The sequence below is a fragment of the Eptatretus burgeri genome, chromosome 2, assembly GCF_056783735.1.
Source record: "Eptatretus burgeri isolate ZD-2024b chromosome 2, Ebu_testis_v1, whole genome shotgun sequence".
NCBI lineage: Eukaryota > Metazoa > Chordata > Myxini > Myxiniformes > Myxinidae > Eptatretus > Eptatretus burgeri.
Window position 1 is genome coordinate 33,083,802 of NC_140962.1, and position 19,479 is coordinate 33,103,280.

General features: G+C 44.4%; 1 protein-coding gene across 7 annotated transcripts in view; it reads right to left on the bottom strand.

The window, feature by feature from the left end:
• Positions 1–15,407, bottom strand: part of LOC147031766 (tubulin monoglutamylase TTLL4-like) — a 118,027-nt gene extending 102,620 nt beyond the window's left edge. For 4 of the 7 annotated variants that reach the window (XR_015054151.1, XR_015054152.1, XM_085867031.1 and 1 more), the window contains exons 1-3: positions 15,253–15,407; positions 2,232–3,184; positions 1,166–1,212 (exon numbers count right to left, since the gene is read on the bottom strand). Coding sequence is in view for 5 of the 7 variants with exons in the window: in XM_085867031.1 (XP_085723157.1) it covers positions 1,166–1,212; positions 2,232–3,148 (964 nt within the window). In the remaining 2 variants the exon portion in view is untranslated. Of the gene's footprint in view, positions 1–1,165; positions 1,213–2,231; positions 3,185–14,883; positions 15,154–15,252 lie in introns of those variants that run through there. The other 3 variants (XM_085867015.1, XM_085867003.1, XM_085867011.1) reach the window with 2 other exon arrangements.
• Between the last annotated feature and the right edge of the window lie 4,072 nt (positions 15,408–19,479).

The following is a 19,479-nucleotide window of genomic DNA, read 5'->3' on the forward strand; positions in this document are numbered from 1 at the left end:
ATTTATGCTCCGGTTTTCACACATGTTCAAGAGAATAAAGAGCTTCACCATTGCTTCAGATATCTCGAAAGCGAAGGATGATGAGGCTGTACTTCCAGAGATGTCACCACCAAGCCTGCCATTCCTCAGCCTGCTATGTCCAAGCCTGCCACCCCTCAATCCTAAGACATAATATTTAAATAAAGCTTTCTGCATTAACATGTTTGTTTGTTTTTTTACATTGTAGAGTAAAGATCTTGTTCCGTAGGAACCAATTTCCACTTATATAATGCGAGTATATTTTCGTAATTAAATTTGAAATATGGAAATTCACCGAACAGAGGGATTTTAAGGAACATAACCCTTTTGTAAAATTGAGGGATCAGTGTACTGCATTTATAACACAAATGGTAAAGCTATTGGGGTATATTTACAGTTCCACACGTTACTTAGGCACGAGTCAGGGTTACTCAGAAAACAGTGTGTATATACATATATATATATATATATATATATATATATATATATATACATACACACACACACACACACACACACACACACACACACACACACACACACACACACACACACACACACACACACACACACACACACACACACACACACACACCTTCTTCTTTCGGCTGCTCCCGTTAGGGGTCGCCACAGCGGATCATCCGTATGATACGCATAGTGATTTGACACATGTTTTACGCCGGATGCCCTTCCTGACGCAACCCTGGTCGCCTCTTACGACACAGGGATATGGTACACCTATTTTAACCGGGGTATACACGGGCCCAGTATTCTGGTACTCATTTCGCCGACCTCGGAAGGATGACAGGCTGAGTCAACCCCCTGGTGTATTAATTCAGTGGCCCAACGGGGCTTGAACTCAGGACCTTTTGGATCCCAAGCCGCTGCCCTAACCACTGCGCCAACACCAGGCTCATATATATATATATATATATATATATATATATATATATATATATATATATATATATATATATATATATATATATATATATATATATATATATATATATATATATATATATATATATATATATATATATATATATATATATACATATATATACATATATATATATACATATACACATACACACACACACACACACATACACACACACTCCAGTGCAATCCTTATTTTGCTCACCATCTGGAATGCAACACAGCTCTCCTTCGATCTCACCACCATCTTCCCTAAATATACACAGGAGAGAAAAAACATGTATATGAAATTTTTCACTCTCACCAATTTATTTATCTGTGGTTAAATTTGAAAGCCCTCCATTTACCAGCAAACCCATGAAGCTTTATGTTACCTCAGCATATCTGTGGCTGAATAGAGTATTAATCTTCACTGGCCAAAACCCCGTCACAGACGGATTCCGTTCCATGAGCCCAATATGACAACCAGTGGCAGCTCTCGTAAGAGCCGGATCCCAGTCGATGTACTCCATGGCCTTACCTCATGAGGCCTACAAAACGTCGTTGTACACGACATATTTGGTGTACACTACTCCTTGTAAAGAAGTCCCCTGGTTTGTGCACGTGTCTACTTTGACGTACACCGTGTCAAAACTTCTCAGGTCACAGTTCCGAGAAAAAACGTGACGTGACCGCTAGGAGGAGCACAAAATTGGTCCTTCAGTATTAATATAAAGATGCTTCAGAGTTGAAGGTTGACTATTGGCACTATGTGCAATGCACTCTTACAGGTACGACGTTTCTTTCAGTCCAGGTCACAATACCGAGAAAAACGTGATGCGACCGCAAGGAGGAGCACAAAATTGGTCCTTCAGTATTAATATATAGATACTATGAAGAAAGTGATGGGAGGAGAGTTGCACCCCCAGTGTGTAGTAAGCTCAGCAAGACTGATATTCTCCTCAACCACAGACAAGCAGAGAGGACACAAAACAACATGGGTTTACTGGAAGGGAAAGCGCAATTTTAATTTTGCCAAAGAGAAATAAATAAGTTAATGTGTTGCTGAGAGACGATCATAAGTTAAAGCCTTAACAAGAGGGCTAGCAAGGGATCGTGCAGCCTGGAAAGCAGCCATTAAGTGAGCCACGGCTTACACATGCAAGCATGGAAACGGCCCTAAAACGATGATGATGATGATGATTGATGATGATGATGATGATGAAGAGTGCGGGGGGGATTTTTTTTTTAATTTTTTTAATCGAGGAATGCCTGAATGAATGTAGACTTACTGAGATTCAGATGGTTCTACATAGCATTCTTCATCATCGTTGGCGTCGTCACATCCTTCTGTGCCCATCACCATTTGAGACTTCTCTTCTAAAGCGTTATTAACGCTCTTCATAACTTTAGTCTCCTCAATCCGAACGTCGCTGAGCAACACTGTCGCCTTTAAAACCTCCTTTCCGTCAACCATAGTATCCTGCTCTTGTCCGCTCATTAAGACCTGTTCTACAAGTACAGAAGTAGTTGGTTTCGCGTAAACTTCAAAAGTGGTTGTCTGGTCCAAATGGTCACGCAGAGATTCATTGAGTTTTGAAAGTGAGGCTTGAGTGGTTGGTTGAAAAGTAGCTTTGGACTCTACCTTCAGCTTCTCACAATCACATTTTCCATTGGGTTCAACTGTGGTCCGATGGCAATCATTTTGTAACTGACAACAATGACCATTCAACAACTCAAAATGCTGCTCTTTAGGACCATGCCTCTTCACAAGAGGACAATCTTCATTTTTCAGAATGGAATCAAGGTCAGAGATACGTGCTGGTGATGTGGAAGTGGAGCCAAACATATGGCCAGATATATCATGACAAAGAGATCCATTTCGGAAATGAGGTTGATCTACCAAGGTGTTTGTAGAATGGCTCTCTTGTCCAAGTACCACAGCCTTGCGACTCTTAGAAGATGGTGAAGACATACAGGCAGAAGTCCTCCAGCACTTTGCCCGCACAGGACGAGAGAAGGATGAGAATACACTTCCATCAGCCAGCTTGTCTGACATGGAGTCCTTGTTCTCCATGCGTACTTGTGGATATTTCAACATTGAGCTCACAAGTTGCTGCTCTCGAGTCAAATGTTTCTTAGATATAGGAGAAGGCACCATCACAGCTTCGATGGGGTTGTGAGATACCTCTGTGGGATGTTTATCCATGTTCAGGCATTTTGATCAGCATGGGCACATCAACACCTGAAAGAGTCCCACAAATCAAAAAAATAAATAACCAAAAAAATTAATAAATAACGTGAATTAATTAATGACTGCATTGCAAATACGATGTCTCAATCTATGAGCATTCATATTATAAAATAGAAAATGCCACCAGTCGCTTCGCTGACAGTAATACGAAGGGGGAAAGGGGGGGAGAGAAAGAAAGAGAGGGGTGGGGTAGAGAAAGAGTGGGGGGTGGAGGGGGAAGAGAGAGGAGGGAGGGAGCAAGGAGATGGAGGAACAGGAGGGGTGAGGGAGTGAGAAGGGGTGGGGGAGTGAGGAGGGGTGGGGGAGAAGGGAAGGCAGACATGTTGTGGGGCTTTAAATATGATTCATACCATCCCATCAAAATGCTTATGGATAGAATAACAGTGAAGAAGGAAACAAAATAACGTCTGAAATCCATTTTCTATCAACATACTATAAACATGGCCCGGACACGTCCAGAGAAAGAGAGGGAGATAGATAGATAGATAGAGGTGTGCGAGGAGGATGCTCTGTATATTAGGCAGGGAAAAAGAGAGGATGGGAGGAGAGAGAGAGCGAGATATATATATATATATATATATATATACATATATACATATATATATATATATATATATACATATATATATATATATATATATATATATATATATATACATATATATATATATATATATATATATATATTGTGACGTCCACGTGACTTGAACAGTCCCGCCAACGTAGAATGAGCCGAAACGATGGAGGCGGTTTATTTATTTATAACCCAAACATGGCGGTTCTAATCACTCTACCGCAAACGGGACGAGGAAGGTGACACGAGTCGCCTTTCACTGAGTTGATGATGTTTATTTGTTTTTATTATTAACCAGAAATAACAAGACTCGGCAAGAAGAGGGATCCGGGGCGATTCGACGGGATGGTGTGGGATCGGGCGTGTGGAAAACACAGACAATTCCAATGCATATACAGATCTCAAACCCTCTAAGGCGCCAAGTACACACACACACACACACACACACACACACACACACACACACACACACACACACACACACACACACACACACACACACACACACACACACACACACACACACACACACACACACACACACACACACACACACACACACACACACACAACGTAGCTATTTCTGGTGGTCAGGCTGGACCGTGGTGTGGACGCAACTGTCCCTTGATTGGCGTCGGACGAGCTGGCCTTGCTCTCGTCAGGGGGGCAGGAGAAACCGTGGTGCTGTCGACCTCCTGGTCTTGGCCCAAGTCCGCTCACAGCCGCCAGGGAACCAGTTCTGGCGCCAAATTGCGAGCAGGAGAGGGAGGCAGGTCCGCCCACCGTTCGACCCCGTACTTCGAATCAGCAGAACCCCAGAGCCAACCAAGGTGAGGCACGAGGCTCAGCAAGGCTCCAAGACACGATGAAGAACACGATCGAATCAGCACAACAACAAGCACGCTCTCCGCGCAACAACCTCCACACCAAAAAAACACGATCTTTTTGTCCCGATCTTCTTCCTCTTCCTTTTCGACCCCGAACAGAACCTTTTTATCCTCCCGTCCTCGTCACTTCCAATCGAGCCGTTTTATTGGCCCACCGCCGTCGCCTTCCGCCAATCGTGATCACGGGGCGGAGCCATCCTTAGCACTGTCCTGTGACATCACGGCCAGCCTCCAGGGACTACTAAAAGGGGTTTACGCAGACACACTTACCCTATCCCGTGTCCCTATCTAATTACGTGACAATTATCATTTCCCCCTTGAAGAAATGGACATTTACAAGACAACTTATCACCACTGAATTGCTACTTATTACATCGAGGTCCTGGTAAACTCGAACAGCATGGCATACCTAATTAAACATCCTAATTACCCTTTGAATGCATACCCCCCTCAAACGTAACAATATATATATATATATATATATATATATATATATATATATATATATATATATATATATAGGTGGGGGGAGGGGAGTTAGCAGAGAGAAATGTAATGCTTTATGAACAAAACAACACAACACACACACACACACCCAATGCCTGATCCGCAAAAACATATCTGGCCCAATACATTTTTCAAATATCATGATTATACATTTCTACATATACATATATTTATATATATATTTCACTCAATCTCTCAATGGTGAAGAACCACTTGAAAAATTAAATAATTCTCGTATCCGGATTCGCATCTTCACCAAACTCAAATCAATTCGTCCTTGCCACACAGCCAACCTGTCCGCCAAGTTTCGTCCGAATCCATCCACAACTTTTTGAAGTATCCTGTTATATATCGGTTGAGCCCTATCTCTCAATGGTGAAGAGTCAGTGAAAAAATTATCAGGTCCAGATATTCACCAAAATTGAATCTATTCTTTCTTGTCACACACCCAACATGTCCACCAAGTTTCGTCCAAATCCGTCAACAACTTTTTGAGCTATTGTGCTTTCTATCATTTTAGAAACATCTCTCAATGGTGAAGAATCGTTATAAAAACTTCTCGGAGCCATATCAGCATCTTCACCAAACTCAAATCAATTCGCCCTTGTCACACACCCAACCTGTCCACAAAATTTCATCCGGATCCGTTCACAACTATTTGAGATATCCTGCACACAAACAATCAGACAGACAAGCCGGTAGGCGGACATGGGTAGTCGACTACCAAATAGAACCTGACACGATGGGCCCGTTCGATGGGGAATGACCTGAGGATCAAGCACAAGAAAATTCATGATTCTAATTCAAGGGTTAATGCTGCATATTGTTTTTTCGTTAAAATACCCCCACATTGAGGTTCTTCGGCCATTGCTAGGCAATGGAGGGGTCCATAGCAACGGTTCTCTCTCACACATAACTAGGACATACCATGAACCTACCATACCAGTTTCATGTATATCTGACTCATAGTCTCCGAGATATAACGAACTGCGTTTTTTTATTGTTTTCGACCAGGGTTCATTCAAAGTCTATCTTCATAGGATCAGTTTTCATAGGATCTGGCTGGAAATTTTTGACAATATGGCTGAATGTACTGCCCACAGTCGCTCATGGCCCAATTTTTGATTTTCGAAAAAACAATTTTTTTCTGATTTTTCTAAAATTTCAAAGTCCCGTTGCTAGGCAACGGTGGTGTCCATAGCAACGGTTCTCATTTGCACACAACGAGGTCATGGTATGAAGCTACCAACGAAGTTTCATCGAAATCGCCATTTTAAATACTGATAATAAGGGAAGCACAAATCTCAAAAAAATAAAATTAATAAAATTTTAAAAAACTTTTTTCAACGAGATGGACTACCCAAAAGGAGTGAAAACATAACCTCCTTCACCTTCGGTGACAGAGGAAACTAGAGGGGGAGCACTCGGGAGAATGCAAAACCTCCGCCGCCAATACTGCTGGGTCACTTAAGTGAACCTGATATCCTATTTATTGTAGGTCAAACCGGATCAGACTCAACTGAATAAACTAAACAAGATCGACGCGCATGTAGGAATGCCAAAAAAAAAAAAAAATTAAAAAAAAAATATCGAAATTTTTTTGAAAAAAAAAAGTTGCAAAATTTGTTGTTTTTTCTCTAACAAATTTTTTGGGGGGGTTGGAAATCACTTAAGCATGTAGAAATGCAAAAAAAAAAATTCAAATATTTTTCAAATAAAATCGAATTTTTTTGGAAAAAAGTTGCAAAATTCTTTTTTTTTTCTCTCTAACAGATATATATATATATATATATATATATATATATATATATATATATATATATATATATATATATATATATATATATATATATATATATGTATATATTTTTTTTTTTTGGTTGGAAATCACTTAAAACATGAAGAAATGCAAAAACAAAAATTCAAATATTTTTCAAAATGGCCGCCACAGCGGCCATATTGGACTTTGGACCGCGTCCAAAATCTAATGGCATGATCCTTGAACCACACCTAATCCCCCCACCAAGTTTCGTCGAAATCCGCCCAAGAGTTTTTCCGTAATACTGTTCACAAACAAACAAACATACAAAGACAGACAGCGGTGAAAACAGTAACCTCCGTCCATCTTCGATGGCGGAGGTTAACAAACGCACGTGCGCACGCGCACGCACTTTGTGCTTGGCCGATGTTGGCAATTCTTCAGGAATCGGCAGATTGGAGTCAGTGTGATTACTGACGACAGTACACACTGCATACAACCCTGAAACATGAGTAGCTTTCACCCTTGTTTTGGGGGAATTATGACAAACAAATTGTAAAAACAACATTGCATTGTCGATGTTTCAGGGAGATGTGCAAGAACATTGATCTTTATAAACAGCTGCCAATTGTCATGTGAAGGGTGGAAAAAAATTGCAGAAGGAACGCGTTTTCTAAATTGCAGAGCCAAACGGCTTGGATATTGGGTGCTATCAAATATATTTTGCTTTGAAACTCACAAAGAGAAACATATAACCTTTGTAAATCATGCACCTCTATCTTGGAGCAGCCACCGACTGTACATCCCGATCACGACATGAACTGTACCGTAGCGACTGTAGGGTGCTCGTCAAGTGGCGAAAGCACTCAAACAAGCACTCCAATTAAATGGTTGATAAGGAACAGCTGGCCAGGCTGTGGCTGCATACCATATAGGATCCCCTTAACTTTAAAGCCTGTTCACCTCACCCGCAGCCAGCCGTAAAATAAATTAAATGAATTCGTTTAAATAATGACTATCCACAAAAGAGTTGCTGTTTAACGGAGAACAACCCTGGAGACATCACAAAGTTTAATCACCCGTTACATAAACATTGCAGATAATTTGCCACGTTGCCTGCTCGTCTGTGCAAGGGTCACGTGGTGCACTGCTTCGGCACAAGTTATAACTTCATTATAAAACGTCCGTTTTTCACCAGATTTGCTTTGCTTCCTTGTGGAGCACCTCACAAAATCTCTGTAAATATATAGACACACATCTGGCACGCACTATGTATAAGCAGTCCCTCAGGGGGGACAGGGCGTAAGGTCAAGCAGTGAATGCATTAAGTCATACAGCTCAAGGAAGCTAGTTAATTTTGGCACGTTCCTAAATTTTTTGTTCACTCAATACAATTCTCCAAACAATAGAAAAAGATAACTTTAATGCTTTGAAAATTTCACATTTTGTGTATCGATGCAGAAAGGAGGAGCATAGCCTTGCTTGCTTAAAGTAAAGAGGTATGTAGACTTCATTATAAGACTCGTTATTTCTTTAAATTATCAGATTTCACAACAGATTTTGACAATTATTTAGTCAAGACGATATCAGATCCTCAAAGCCGAAATAATATTTTGACGAGATAGTTTAATATACTTGACAGTTGATCGTGAAAAATTGTATCACGTAATGCATGGAATCGCTCAAAGCTCATTTGAAAACTGCCGTACTTACAAAAGTGATGTATACAGTGATTCATAGCTACGATGAACAGGCATTCAATACGAGTAAGAAGAGTGAAGAAGAAGAAGAAAAAAACCTGTTAAGAAATCATTGTGGCCTGTTCGAGCAGGCCAACAAACATAGCAGCTTCAGACCCCAGCAAGGTTACTTAGGATACGCCTTGAATCCCCGCAGAGAGCAGTGACCGAGGATGTGCCTGATAAAGGATATAATAAAATAAGGCCGTGAATTATCTTCAAAATGGGGTGTTTTCATTAACCCAAACACTCAATTTTCAGTCATGCACTTCCTTGGAGTTGCATACAAAGTTTCAGGCTGCCAGGTTTCATGGTTTTGGAGTTTTGGAGGAGACATGCACTGCTCCAGACCACACTCCTAACACGTGACGTGACGTCTGTCTGTCTGTGTGTGTCTCTCTCATCTCACATAAAACACATACATTTTAACAACAGATTTGGGCCAGACACTCTCCAATTCCACAATAAGATGGAAACGACAAATTATTTGAAAAACCAAAGTCCATCCATGTCCACTATGTACTCAAACAAAACTTGACACAAACAATAGCTAAAAGAAAAAAAATAAATTAATTAAAAATGCTAATTTTATTAATCGATATTCTCCATATTCCCATAAAAAGGTTTTTTGAACATTTGATGACAAAAGTTCAAATGGTAAATAAAGTAACACACAAGCTATGACAAAACCCGGCTGTCAGGCTAAAAGGCCTATTTGTACTCATGGTGACTTCGCCCTTTGACCAAAATATTTAATATTTTCTCCATAATCGCAGTTTTGTTGAAAATTTGATGGCAAAAGTTATCGGACGGAGGGCGGATGGGTGTACGTACGCACACAGGCACTCTCAGTCACCAGGACAGCAACCCCACTCAATACGATAGGAAACGCAGGTTCAGACACTTGGTGTATGTGCCTGGCTGAGCAGCCAGGGGCGCAAAGCTACCCTCTGAGGGATTATGGCTGAGCGCCTCCAAGTCAGAATCCCTCCATGGGCATAACGATATTGTTGCGCGTGAGGCTTCGGCCAGGACAGAGTACAATTTTTAGCGTATGTACGCATGCACACACAATGAGTTAGAGTTATTTTAACAACAAAAAACATGTTATTTTTGTTGCCCCAGTTACAATATCAGGAATTGGCCTTCATGGTAATATTACAAGAGTATGTTTCGTTGGGAAGAAGGAGGAAGAGGAGGAGGAGGACTGGGAAGAGAGAAGGGAGAAGGGGGGGAAAAAGGGAGAAGGGGGGGAAAAAGGGAGAAGGGGGGAAAAAGGGAGAAGGGGGGAAAAAGGGAGAAGGGGGGAAAAAGGAGAAGGGGGGAAAAAGGGAGAAGGGGGGGAAAAAGGGAGAAGGGGGGAAAAAGGGAGAAGGGGGAAAAGGGAGAAGGGGGGAAAAAGGGAGAAGGGGGGGAAAAAGGGAGAAGGGGGGAAAAAGGGAGAAGGGGGGGAAAAAAGGGAGAAGGGGGGGAAAAAGGGAGAAGGGGGGAAAAAGGGAGAAGGGGGGAAAAAAGGAGAAGGGGGGAAAAGGGAGAAGGGGGGAAAAAGGGAGAAGGGAAAAAGGAGAAGGGGGGGAAAAGGGAGAAAGGGGGGAAAAGGGAGAAAGGGGGAAAGGGAGAAAAGGGGGAAAAGGGAGAAGGGGGAAAGGGAGAAGGGGGGAAAAGGGAGAAGGGGGGAAAAGGAGAAGGGGGGAAAAAGGGAGAAGGGGGAAAAGGGAGAAGGGGGGAAAAGGAGAAGGGGGAAAGGGAGAAGGGGGGAAAGGGAGAAGGGGGAAAGGGAGAAGGGGGGAAAGGGAGAAGGGGGAAAAGGGAGAAGGGGGAAAAGGGAGAAGGGGGAGAAAGGGAGAAGGGGGGAAAGGAGAAGGGGGGAAAAGGAGAAGGGGGGAAAAGGAGAAGGGAGGGAAAAGGGAGAAGGGGGGAAAAAGGGAGAAGGGGGGAAAAAGGGAGAAGGGGGGAAAAAGGGAGAAGGGGGGAAAAAGGGAGAAGGGGGGAAAAAGGGAGAAGGGGGGAAAAAGGGAGAAGGGGGAAAAAGGGAGAAGGGGGGAAAAAAGGGAGAAGGGGGGAAAAAGGAGAAGGGGGGGAAAAGGGAGAAGGGGGGGAAAAAAGGGAGAAGGGGGGGGAAAAAAGGGAGAAGGGGGGAAAAAGGGAGAAGGGGGGAAAAAAGGGAGAAGGGGGGAAAAAAGGGAGAAGGGGGGAAAAAAAGGGAGAAGGGGGAAAAAAGGGAGAAGGGGGGAAAAAAGGGAGAAGGGGGGAAAAAAGGGAGAAGGGGGGGAAAAAGGGAGAAGGGGGGGAAAAAGGGAGAAGGGGGGGAAAAAAGGGAGAAGGGGGGGAAAAAAGGGAGAAGGGGGGAAAAAGGGAGAAGGGGGAAAAAGGGAGAAGGGGGGAAAAGGGGAGAAGGGGGAAAAAGGGGGAGAAGGGGGAAAAGGGAGAAGGGGGAAAAAGGGGGAGAAGGGGGAAAAAGGGGGAGAAGGGGGAAAAAGGGGGAGAAGGGGGGAAAAGGGGGAGAAGGGGGAAAAGGGGAGAAGGGGGGAAAGGGAGAAGGGGGAAAAGGGGAGAAGGGGGGAAAAGGGAGAAGGGGGGAAAAGGGGGAGAAGGGGGAAAAAGGGGGAGAAGGGGGGAAAAAGGGGGAGAAGGGGGAAAAGGGAGAAGGGGGGAAAAGGGGAGAAGGGGAAAAGAGGGAGAAGGGGGAAAAAGGGAGAAGGGGGGAAAAAGGGAGAAGGGGGGAAAAAGGGAGAAGGGGGGAAAAAAGGAGAAGGGGGGAAAAAGGGAGAAGGGGGGAAAAAGGGAGAAGGGGGGAAAAAGGGAGAAGGGGGAAAAAGGGAGAAGGGGGGAAAAAAGGGAGAAAGGGGGGAAAAAGGGAGAAGGGGGGAAAAAGGGAGAAGGGGGGAAAAAAGGGAGAAGGGGGGAAAAAGGGAGAAGGGGGAAAAAAGGAGAAGGGGAAAAAGGAGAAGGGGGAAAAAGGGAGAAGGGGGGAAAAGGGAGAAGGGGGGAAAAAGGGAGAAGGGGGAAAAAAGGGAGAAGGGGGGAAAAAGGGAGAAGGGGGGAAAAAAGGGAGAAGGGGGGAAAAAGGGAGAAGGGGGGAAAAAAGGAGAAGGGGGGAAAAAAGGAGAAGGGGGGAAAAAGGGAGAAGGGGGGAAAAAGGGAGAAGGGGGGAAAAAGGGAGAAGGGGGGAAAAAAGGAGAAGGGGGAAAAAGGGAGAAGGGGGAAAAAGGGAGAAGGGGGGAAAAAAGGAGAAGGGGGGAAAAAGGGAGAAGGGGGGAAAAAGGAGAAGGGGGGAAAAAAGGAGAAGGGGGGAAAAAGGGAGAAGGGGGAAAAAAGGAGAAGGGGGAGAAAAAAAGGGAGAAGGGGGGAAAAAGGGAGAAGGGGGAAAAAAGGGAGAAGGGGGGAAAAAGGAGAAGGGGGGAAAAAGGGAGAAGGGGGGAAAAAAAGGGAGAAGGGGGGGAAAAAGGGAGAAGGGGGGAAAAAAGGGAGAAGGGGGAAAAAAGGGAGAAGGGGGAAAATGGAGAAGGGGGAAAAAAGGAGAAGGGGAAAAAAGGAGAAGGGGGGAAAAAGGAGAAGGGGGGAAAAGGGAGAAGGGGGGAAAAAAGGAGAAGGGGGGAAAAAAGGGAGAAGGGGGGAAAAAGGGAGAAGGGAAAAATGGAGAAGGGGAAAATGGAGAAGGGAAAAAAGGGAGAAGGGGGGAAAAAAGGGAGAAGGGAAAAAGGAGAAGGGGGAAAAGGAGAAGGGGGAAAAAAGGAGAAGGGGAAAAGGGGGAGAAGGGGGAAAAGGGGGAGAAGGGGGAAAAGGGGGAGAAGGGGGAAAAGGGGAGAAGGGGGAAAAAGGGGGAGAAGGGGGAAAAAGGGGGAGAAGGGGGAAAAAGGGGGAGAAGGGGGGAAAAGGGGGAGAAGGGGAAAAGGGGAGAAGGGAAAAGGGGGAGAAGGGGGAAAAGGGGGAGAAGGGGGAAAAGGGGGAGAAGGGGGAAAAGGGGGAGAAGGGGGAAAAGGGGGAGAAGGGGGGAAAAGGGGGAGAAGGGGAAAAAGGGGGAGAAGGGGGGAAAAAGGGGAGAAGGGGGGAAAAGGGGGAGAAGGGGGGAAAAGGGGGAGAAGGGGGAAAAGGGGGAGAAGGGGAAAAAGGGAGAAGGGGGAAAAAGGGGAGAAGGGGGGAAAAGGGAGAAGGGGGGAAAAAGGGAGAAGGGGGGAAAAAGGAGAAGGGGGAAAAAGGAGAAGGGGGGAAAAAAGGGAGAAGGGGGGAAAAAGGGAGAAGGAAAAAGGGAGAAGGAAAAAGGGAGAAGGGGGGAAAAAAGGGAGAAGGGGGGAAAAAGGGAGAAGGGGGAAAAAAGGAGAAGAAGGGGGAAAAAGGGAGAAGGGGGAAAAAGGGAGAAGGGGGGGAAAAAAGGGAGAAGGGGGGAAAAAAGGGAGAAGGGGGGAAAAAAGGAGAAGGGGGGAAAAATGGAGAAGGGGAAAAAATGGAGAAGGGGGGAAAAAAGGGAGAAGGGGGGGAAAAAAGGGAGAAGGGGGGGAAAAAGGGAGAAGGGGGGGAAAAAGGGAGAAGGGGAAAAAGGGGGAGAAGGGGGGAAAAAGGGGGAGAAGGGGGAAAAGGGGGAGAAGGGGGAAAAGGGGAGAAGGGGAAAAGGGGAGAAGGGGGAAAAAGGGGGAGAAGGGAAAAGGGAGAAGGGGGAAAAAGGGGGAGAAGGGGGAAAAAGGGGAGAAGGGGGAAAAAGGGGGAGAAGGGGGGAAAAGGGGAGAAGGGGGAAAAAGGGGGAGAAGGGGGAAAAAGGGGGAGAAGGGGGAAAAAGGGGGAGAAGGGGGAAAAGGGGGAGAAGGGGGGAAAAAGGGGGAGAAGGGGGAAAAGGGGAGAAGGGGGAAAAGGGGGAGAAGGGGAAAAGGGGGAGAAGGGGGAAAAAGGGGAGAAGGGGGGAAAAAGGGGGAGAAGGGGGGAAAAAGGGAGAAGAGGGGGAAAAAGGGAGAAGGGGGGAAAAAGGGAGAAGGGGGAAAAAGGAGAAGGGGGGAAAAGGAGAAGGGGGGAAAAGGAGAAGGGGGGAAAAAAGGGAGAAGGGGGGAAAAAGGGAGAAGGGGGGAAAAAGGGAGAAGGGGGGAAAAAGGGAGAAGGGGGAAAAAGGAGAAGGGGGGAAAAAGGGAGAAGGGGGAGAAAAAGGGAGAAGGGGGGAAAAAGGGAGAAGGGGGAAAAAGGAGAAGGGGGGAAAAAGGGAGAAGGGGGAAAAAGGGAGAAGGGGGGAAAAAGGGAGAAGGGGGGAAAAAGGGAGAAGGGGGGAAAAAGGGAGAAGGGGAAAAGGGAGAAGGGGGGAAAAAGGGAGAAGGGGGGAAAAAAGGAGAAAGGGGGAAAAAGGAGAAGGGGGGAAAAAAGGGAGAAGGGGGGAAAAAAGGGAGAAGGGGGGAAAAAGGGAGAAGGGGGGAAAAAAGGGAGAAGGGGGGAAAAAGGGAGAAGGGGGGAAAAAGGGAAAAAGGGGGGAAAAAAGGAGAAGGGGGGAAAAAAGGGAGAAGGGGGGAAAAAGGGAGAAGGGGGAAAAGGGAGAAGTGGGGAAAAAGGGAGAAGGGGGAAAAAAGGAGAAGGGGGAAAAAGGGAGAAGGGGGAAAAAGGGAGAAGGGGGAAAGGAGAAGGGGGAGAAAAGGGAGAAGGGGGAGGGAGAAGGGGGGAAGGGAGAAGGGGGGAAGGGAGAAGGGGGAAGGGAGAAGGGGGGAAGGGGAGAAGGGGGAAGGGAGAAGGGGGAAGGGGAGAAGGGGAAGGGGAGAAGGGGGGAAGGGGAGAAGCGGGGAAAAGGGGAGGGACGGAGAGAAGAAGAGGGGAAAGAGGGGAAAGAGGGGAAAGAGGGGAAAGAGGGGAAAGAGGGGAAAGAGGGGAAAGAGGGGAAAGAGGGGAAAGAGGGGAAAGAGGGGAAAGAGGGGAAAAAGTGCTCGTTTTTGTCGAGGACTGAATGGCCGTTGATCTGCTTATTCAATGGAAAAACAGTCCTTGTGAAGGCCTCGTGTCGGTGTGTAATTAGTCGACAAGTCGAACAATGGATTTTATAAACTTAAAGCCGATAAGTGCGTGATCAACGCAGCGGGAAGCCAAGTGCGGCTCACTCAGGTGTGAATCATCAGCCCTTGATCAGAGCGAACCCTCTTTTTATCTGACGAAGGGCTAACGCTGGAAACGTCGCCACAACTTGCTTTCCACAGCGGTGAACCGACATTATTCTGGGTTATCAGGTGATAAAATTGAATGAATGTGATGAACACAGTCACCTTTCCCTCCCTCAACCTTCACATCTTCCCAGCCACAACAATCAGTGTGGAATTTGATTAAAATGACGTCACGACGTGAAGAAGAAAAAACATCAACGACTTCCTCACATGCTCCATCAAAAGTATCAATTTCACAAACAAGGGAGCAATGTCCACTCAACAGGATCAACCATCCTCTCCTCCCGTGTTATGTTTCTGTATAAACTAAAGGATTCAAAGTTTACACATTCCACGGTACATAAAGCTGGTGTACTTCATCCGCACGAACCACAAACAAAACACACATTTTTATGACGACATTTACATTGTAGTTTAAAACACTGGACGCGCGCTCGAGCGGATTAGAGTGCAAGGTGAACGAAGACTTGCCGTGACGGGAGGGCGAGCCGGAAACCGCCACACGATGCGCGTTCTCACAGCTTCCGGAACCGACCATTCGAAACACGTGCCGTAGCAGGCGGGCATCACGTACATAAAAAAAATTTCACTCACAGGTTTAAAAGAAACACAATAAGTTCAATGGGATTTTTAAAAAGTCACTCAGAGAAGTTAATGAGAGGAAGTGTTATGTTTTGTTGTTGTTGTTGTTGTTGTTGTTTTAGTGGTGCAGCAGGAAAATATTTTAATACAACTACGAATGAATATATTCAATCAGAACTGACGTTCGAAAATTGATTCCGTTAATATGTTTTGTAATGATTCAGTGTTTTCAAAATACACCTTTTCAGCGGTGTATAAGGAAGCGATCTATTAGTTGCATAGCTCTTTACCTGAAAAGCGATTATTTGCAAACCCTGTGACCCTCAATTGTTCTGGCAACCGATCTTTCAATGTACCGATTAAAACCAAACGAATGTAGAGTTCGTTCGTCAGGTGCTTGTTCTGAGACTCAAGGTCCCTTCACGCACTTTTTTTTTTTATAATTTCCTCCCAACATTATTTCTCTTTTCCCGCATTGTCTGATGCTCCTTTCTCCCTGTTATACTTTCTTCTCTCAATTTCTCCTCCTTCTCTCAATCTCTTCTTCTAAATTATCTTTCTCTCAATTTCCCCTTCTCACAATTTCTCCTTCCCTCAATTTCTCCCAATTTCTCCTTCTCCTTCTCCCAATTTCACCTTCTCCTCCCAATTTCTCCTCCTTTTCCCAATTTCACCTTCTCCTCCCAATTTCTCCTTCTCCCAATTTTGCCTTCTCCCAATTTCTCCTCCTTTTCCCAATTTCTCCTTATCCTTCTCCCAATTTCTCCTTTTCCTTCTGCCAATTTCTCCTTTTCCTTCTGCCAATTTCTCCTTCACCTTCTCACAATTTCTCCTTCTTCTCCAAATTTCTCCTCCCAATTTCACCTCCTCCCAATTTCTCCTCCTTCTCCCAATTTCTCCTTCTCCCAATTTCACCTCCTTCTTCCAATTTCTCCTTCTCCTTCTCCCATTTTCTCCTCCTCCTCCCAATTACTCCTTTTCTTTCTCACAATTTCTCCTCCTCATTCTCCCAATTTCTCCTTCTTCTTCTCCTTCTCTTTCTCTTCTCCTCTAATAAATGTCATCATAAATAAATGGGATTAATCATAATCTTGATCTTGCATCAATACAACACTCATGAGTCTCCTTTTGTGCACTAAAACAGCTGTTTCAGACAGTTAATTGGGTTCTGGAGTTCCAATGATATGTTTCAGGGTCATGTCGTGCGACGTCGATCGTTCCCTTGAATTATATTATACCAGTTGGTCCGATGGACCAAATTTTCATTGGTCTTCACAGCCTTGTTGCTCCTCCCCCCCCCCCCTACTGTATTGTTTGAGCATTAGCTTGCCTTTCACCAAGCCTAGATATGCTTGGGCCAGGCAAGGGATTATTATACGTTCGTTATTATTACCAAATGATACTACTATTGTTTATCCATCATAGAACAGTATACGGTGAAAGTGACCATTTGTTTTTCTCGACAAAATCTTCAGGAACACAGAGAAATAATTTTGTTCATATGTGCATTTTATTATATGCCATTTCAGGCCGTTTGCCATGATGTATCCCACATGACATATTTATTACATACTTAACATTCCATAACGCTTTAGTTTAGACTGTAATGTATGTTCTGTAGCTAAGTTAACTCTGCAACAAGGGGTGCACCAGTTTCTGGTTTGTATACATTACAGTGTTCGTATTGGTTTTGAATTCACGGTTTCGTTATTGTGCATATGTATGCACAAATGTTTGTTTGAGAAAACTTTTATTTCGCACTGTCATTCAAAAATTTTATCTTGGGGGCTCAAAGACCCCTTTTTCCCGAGGGTCCAGAATACCGTCAGTCCGACCCTGAAGTGTACGTTTCTTTTGTGAGTTCCATGGTCGAACGACGGCTTCACGGTTGGGTGCACCATCACCCTCTATCCCTCTATTCTTCATTGCACGGCACGCGAGCCACTGGCGGCCCCAGGTGGCCTAAAGTGCGGCCCCTGACATAATCTGCCATAAATGCTATAAAATTGACCCAATGGTTTCAAATGAGTGATCCAACACGAAACATAAAAGTAACATAACTACATCAGTAGATGGCAGTCTACAAACAATTATGCTTTGCGACCCAGTGAACCACATTGGAGAGTACGTGAGGGCGGAGCCGAATAGCAGCCATTACGGAGTCCTGCAGGCGGTATGGCAGCTCACACACTGTCTTATCGTGAAAAGTGTTCCCCCACACTCAAAAATAGTGAAGATCACTGCTCTATCCAGTCAGTATCCTTGAGATCAGTAGTGGAGATTGCAGACGTCGATTGTCACACCCACTCTTAAACAAGAACAAAAGACAGGATTTGAATATTATCTGCAGTTTCCATCAACACAATTTAATTTTTCACGTTTAAAGAAAGCAGATGTGATGACAAAAAACAAAATCGTATGAAATTTATATATTGATTAGAAGGGCATTCAGTGAAACGCACACCTCCGCCACGTAATGCCTGATCCACGAGAACATATCGGGCCCAATACATTTTTGAAATATCTTGCGATGCAGTACGATATCGTTTTTGGCCCAATATCTCAATAGTGAAGAATCACTTTATAATTAAATAACTCTCGTTTCCATATCCGGATTCGGATCTTCACCAAAATAGAATCAATTTGTCCATGCCACGCATCCAACCTGTCCACCATGTTTCGTCTGAATCCGTCCACAACTTTTTGAGATAACGTGCTGTATATATATATATATATATATATATATATATATATATATATATATATATATATATATATATATATATATATATATATATATATATCAGTTTAGCACTATCTCTCAATGGTGAAGAATCACTTTAAAAATTATCAGATCCAGATCTGAATTCAGATCTTCACCAAAATTGAATAAATCCTTCCTTGTCACACACCGAACATGTTCACCGAGTTTCATCCGAATCAGTCAACAACTTTTTGAGATATCGTGCTATATATTGTTTTTGGCATGATCTCTCAATGGTGAAGAATCACTTAAAGAATTCTCGGATCCGGATCCGGATTTGGATCTTCACCAAAATCTAATCAGTTCGTCCTGGTCACACACCCAACCTGTCCACACAATTTAATTTGGATCAGTCTACAACTTTTTGAGATATCCTGCACACAAACAGACAACAAACAAGAATACGACGTCATGCAGAACATGACAGTTTCAAAAACCAGAAAACAAATTTGACCTCAAAAATAATTGGTGGCTGAATTCAATGACCAAATATGCAACTCCTCTTCAAGTTTCAAGTGAATCAGATGAAAATTGTCAATTTTAGAAATGCGGCCTATGTGGACCTCATAAGTAATTGGTTGGTTGAATTCAGTGACCTAAAATATAAATCCTCTTCAAATTTCAAGTGAATCAGATAAAAATTGTCAATTTTAGAAATTTGGTCCATGTGGACCTCATAAGTAATTGGTTGGTTGAATTCAGTGACCTCAAGTGTAAATCCTCTTCAAATTTCAAGTCAATCGGATGAAAATTGAGGAATTTAGAAATCTCAGCTAAGTTGTTGACCTTTGGCCGATGTTAACCTTTTGGTCGATGTTGACCTCAAAAATAATTGGCTAGTGGAATTCAGTGACCTGATATATAAATTCTCTTCAAATTTTAAGTCAATCGAATGAAAATTGAGGTGACGAATCATGCACCACTCACTCAGGGCAACGGACCATGCACCACTCGCTCAGGGTGACGGAGCACCACTCGCTCAGGGTGACGGAGCAAGCACCACTCGCTCAGGGTGATGGAGCATGCACCACTGGCTCAGGGTGATGGAGCATGCACCACTCGCTCAGGGTGATGGAGCATGCACCACTCGCTCAGGGTGACGGAGCATGCACCACTCGCTCAGGGTGACGGAGCATACACCACTCGCTTAGGGTGACGGAGCATACACCACTCGCTTAGGGTGACGGAGCATGCACCACTCACTCTGAATGACGTGGCACGGTACCGCCATTGACAATGGGCACTCGGCAAATGGCTTAAGCACTCAAACAAGCACTCCAATTGAATGGTTGATAAGGAATGGCTGGCCAGGCTTTCACTGCATATCATATAGTGTCCCATTAACTTTAAAA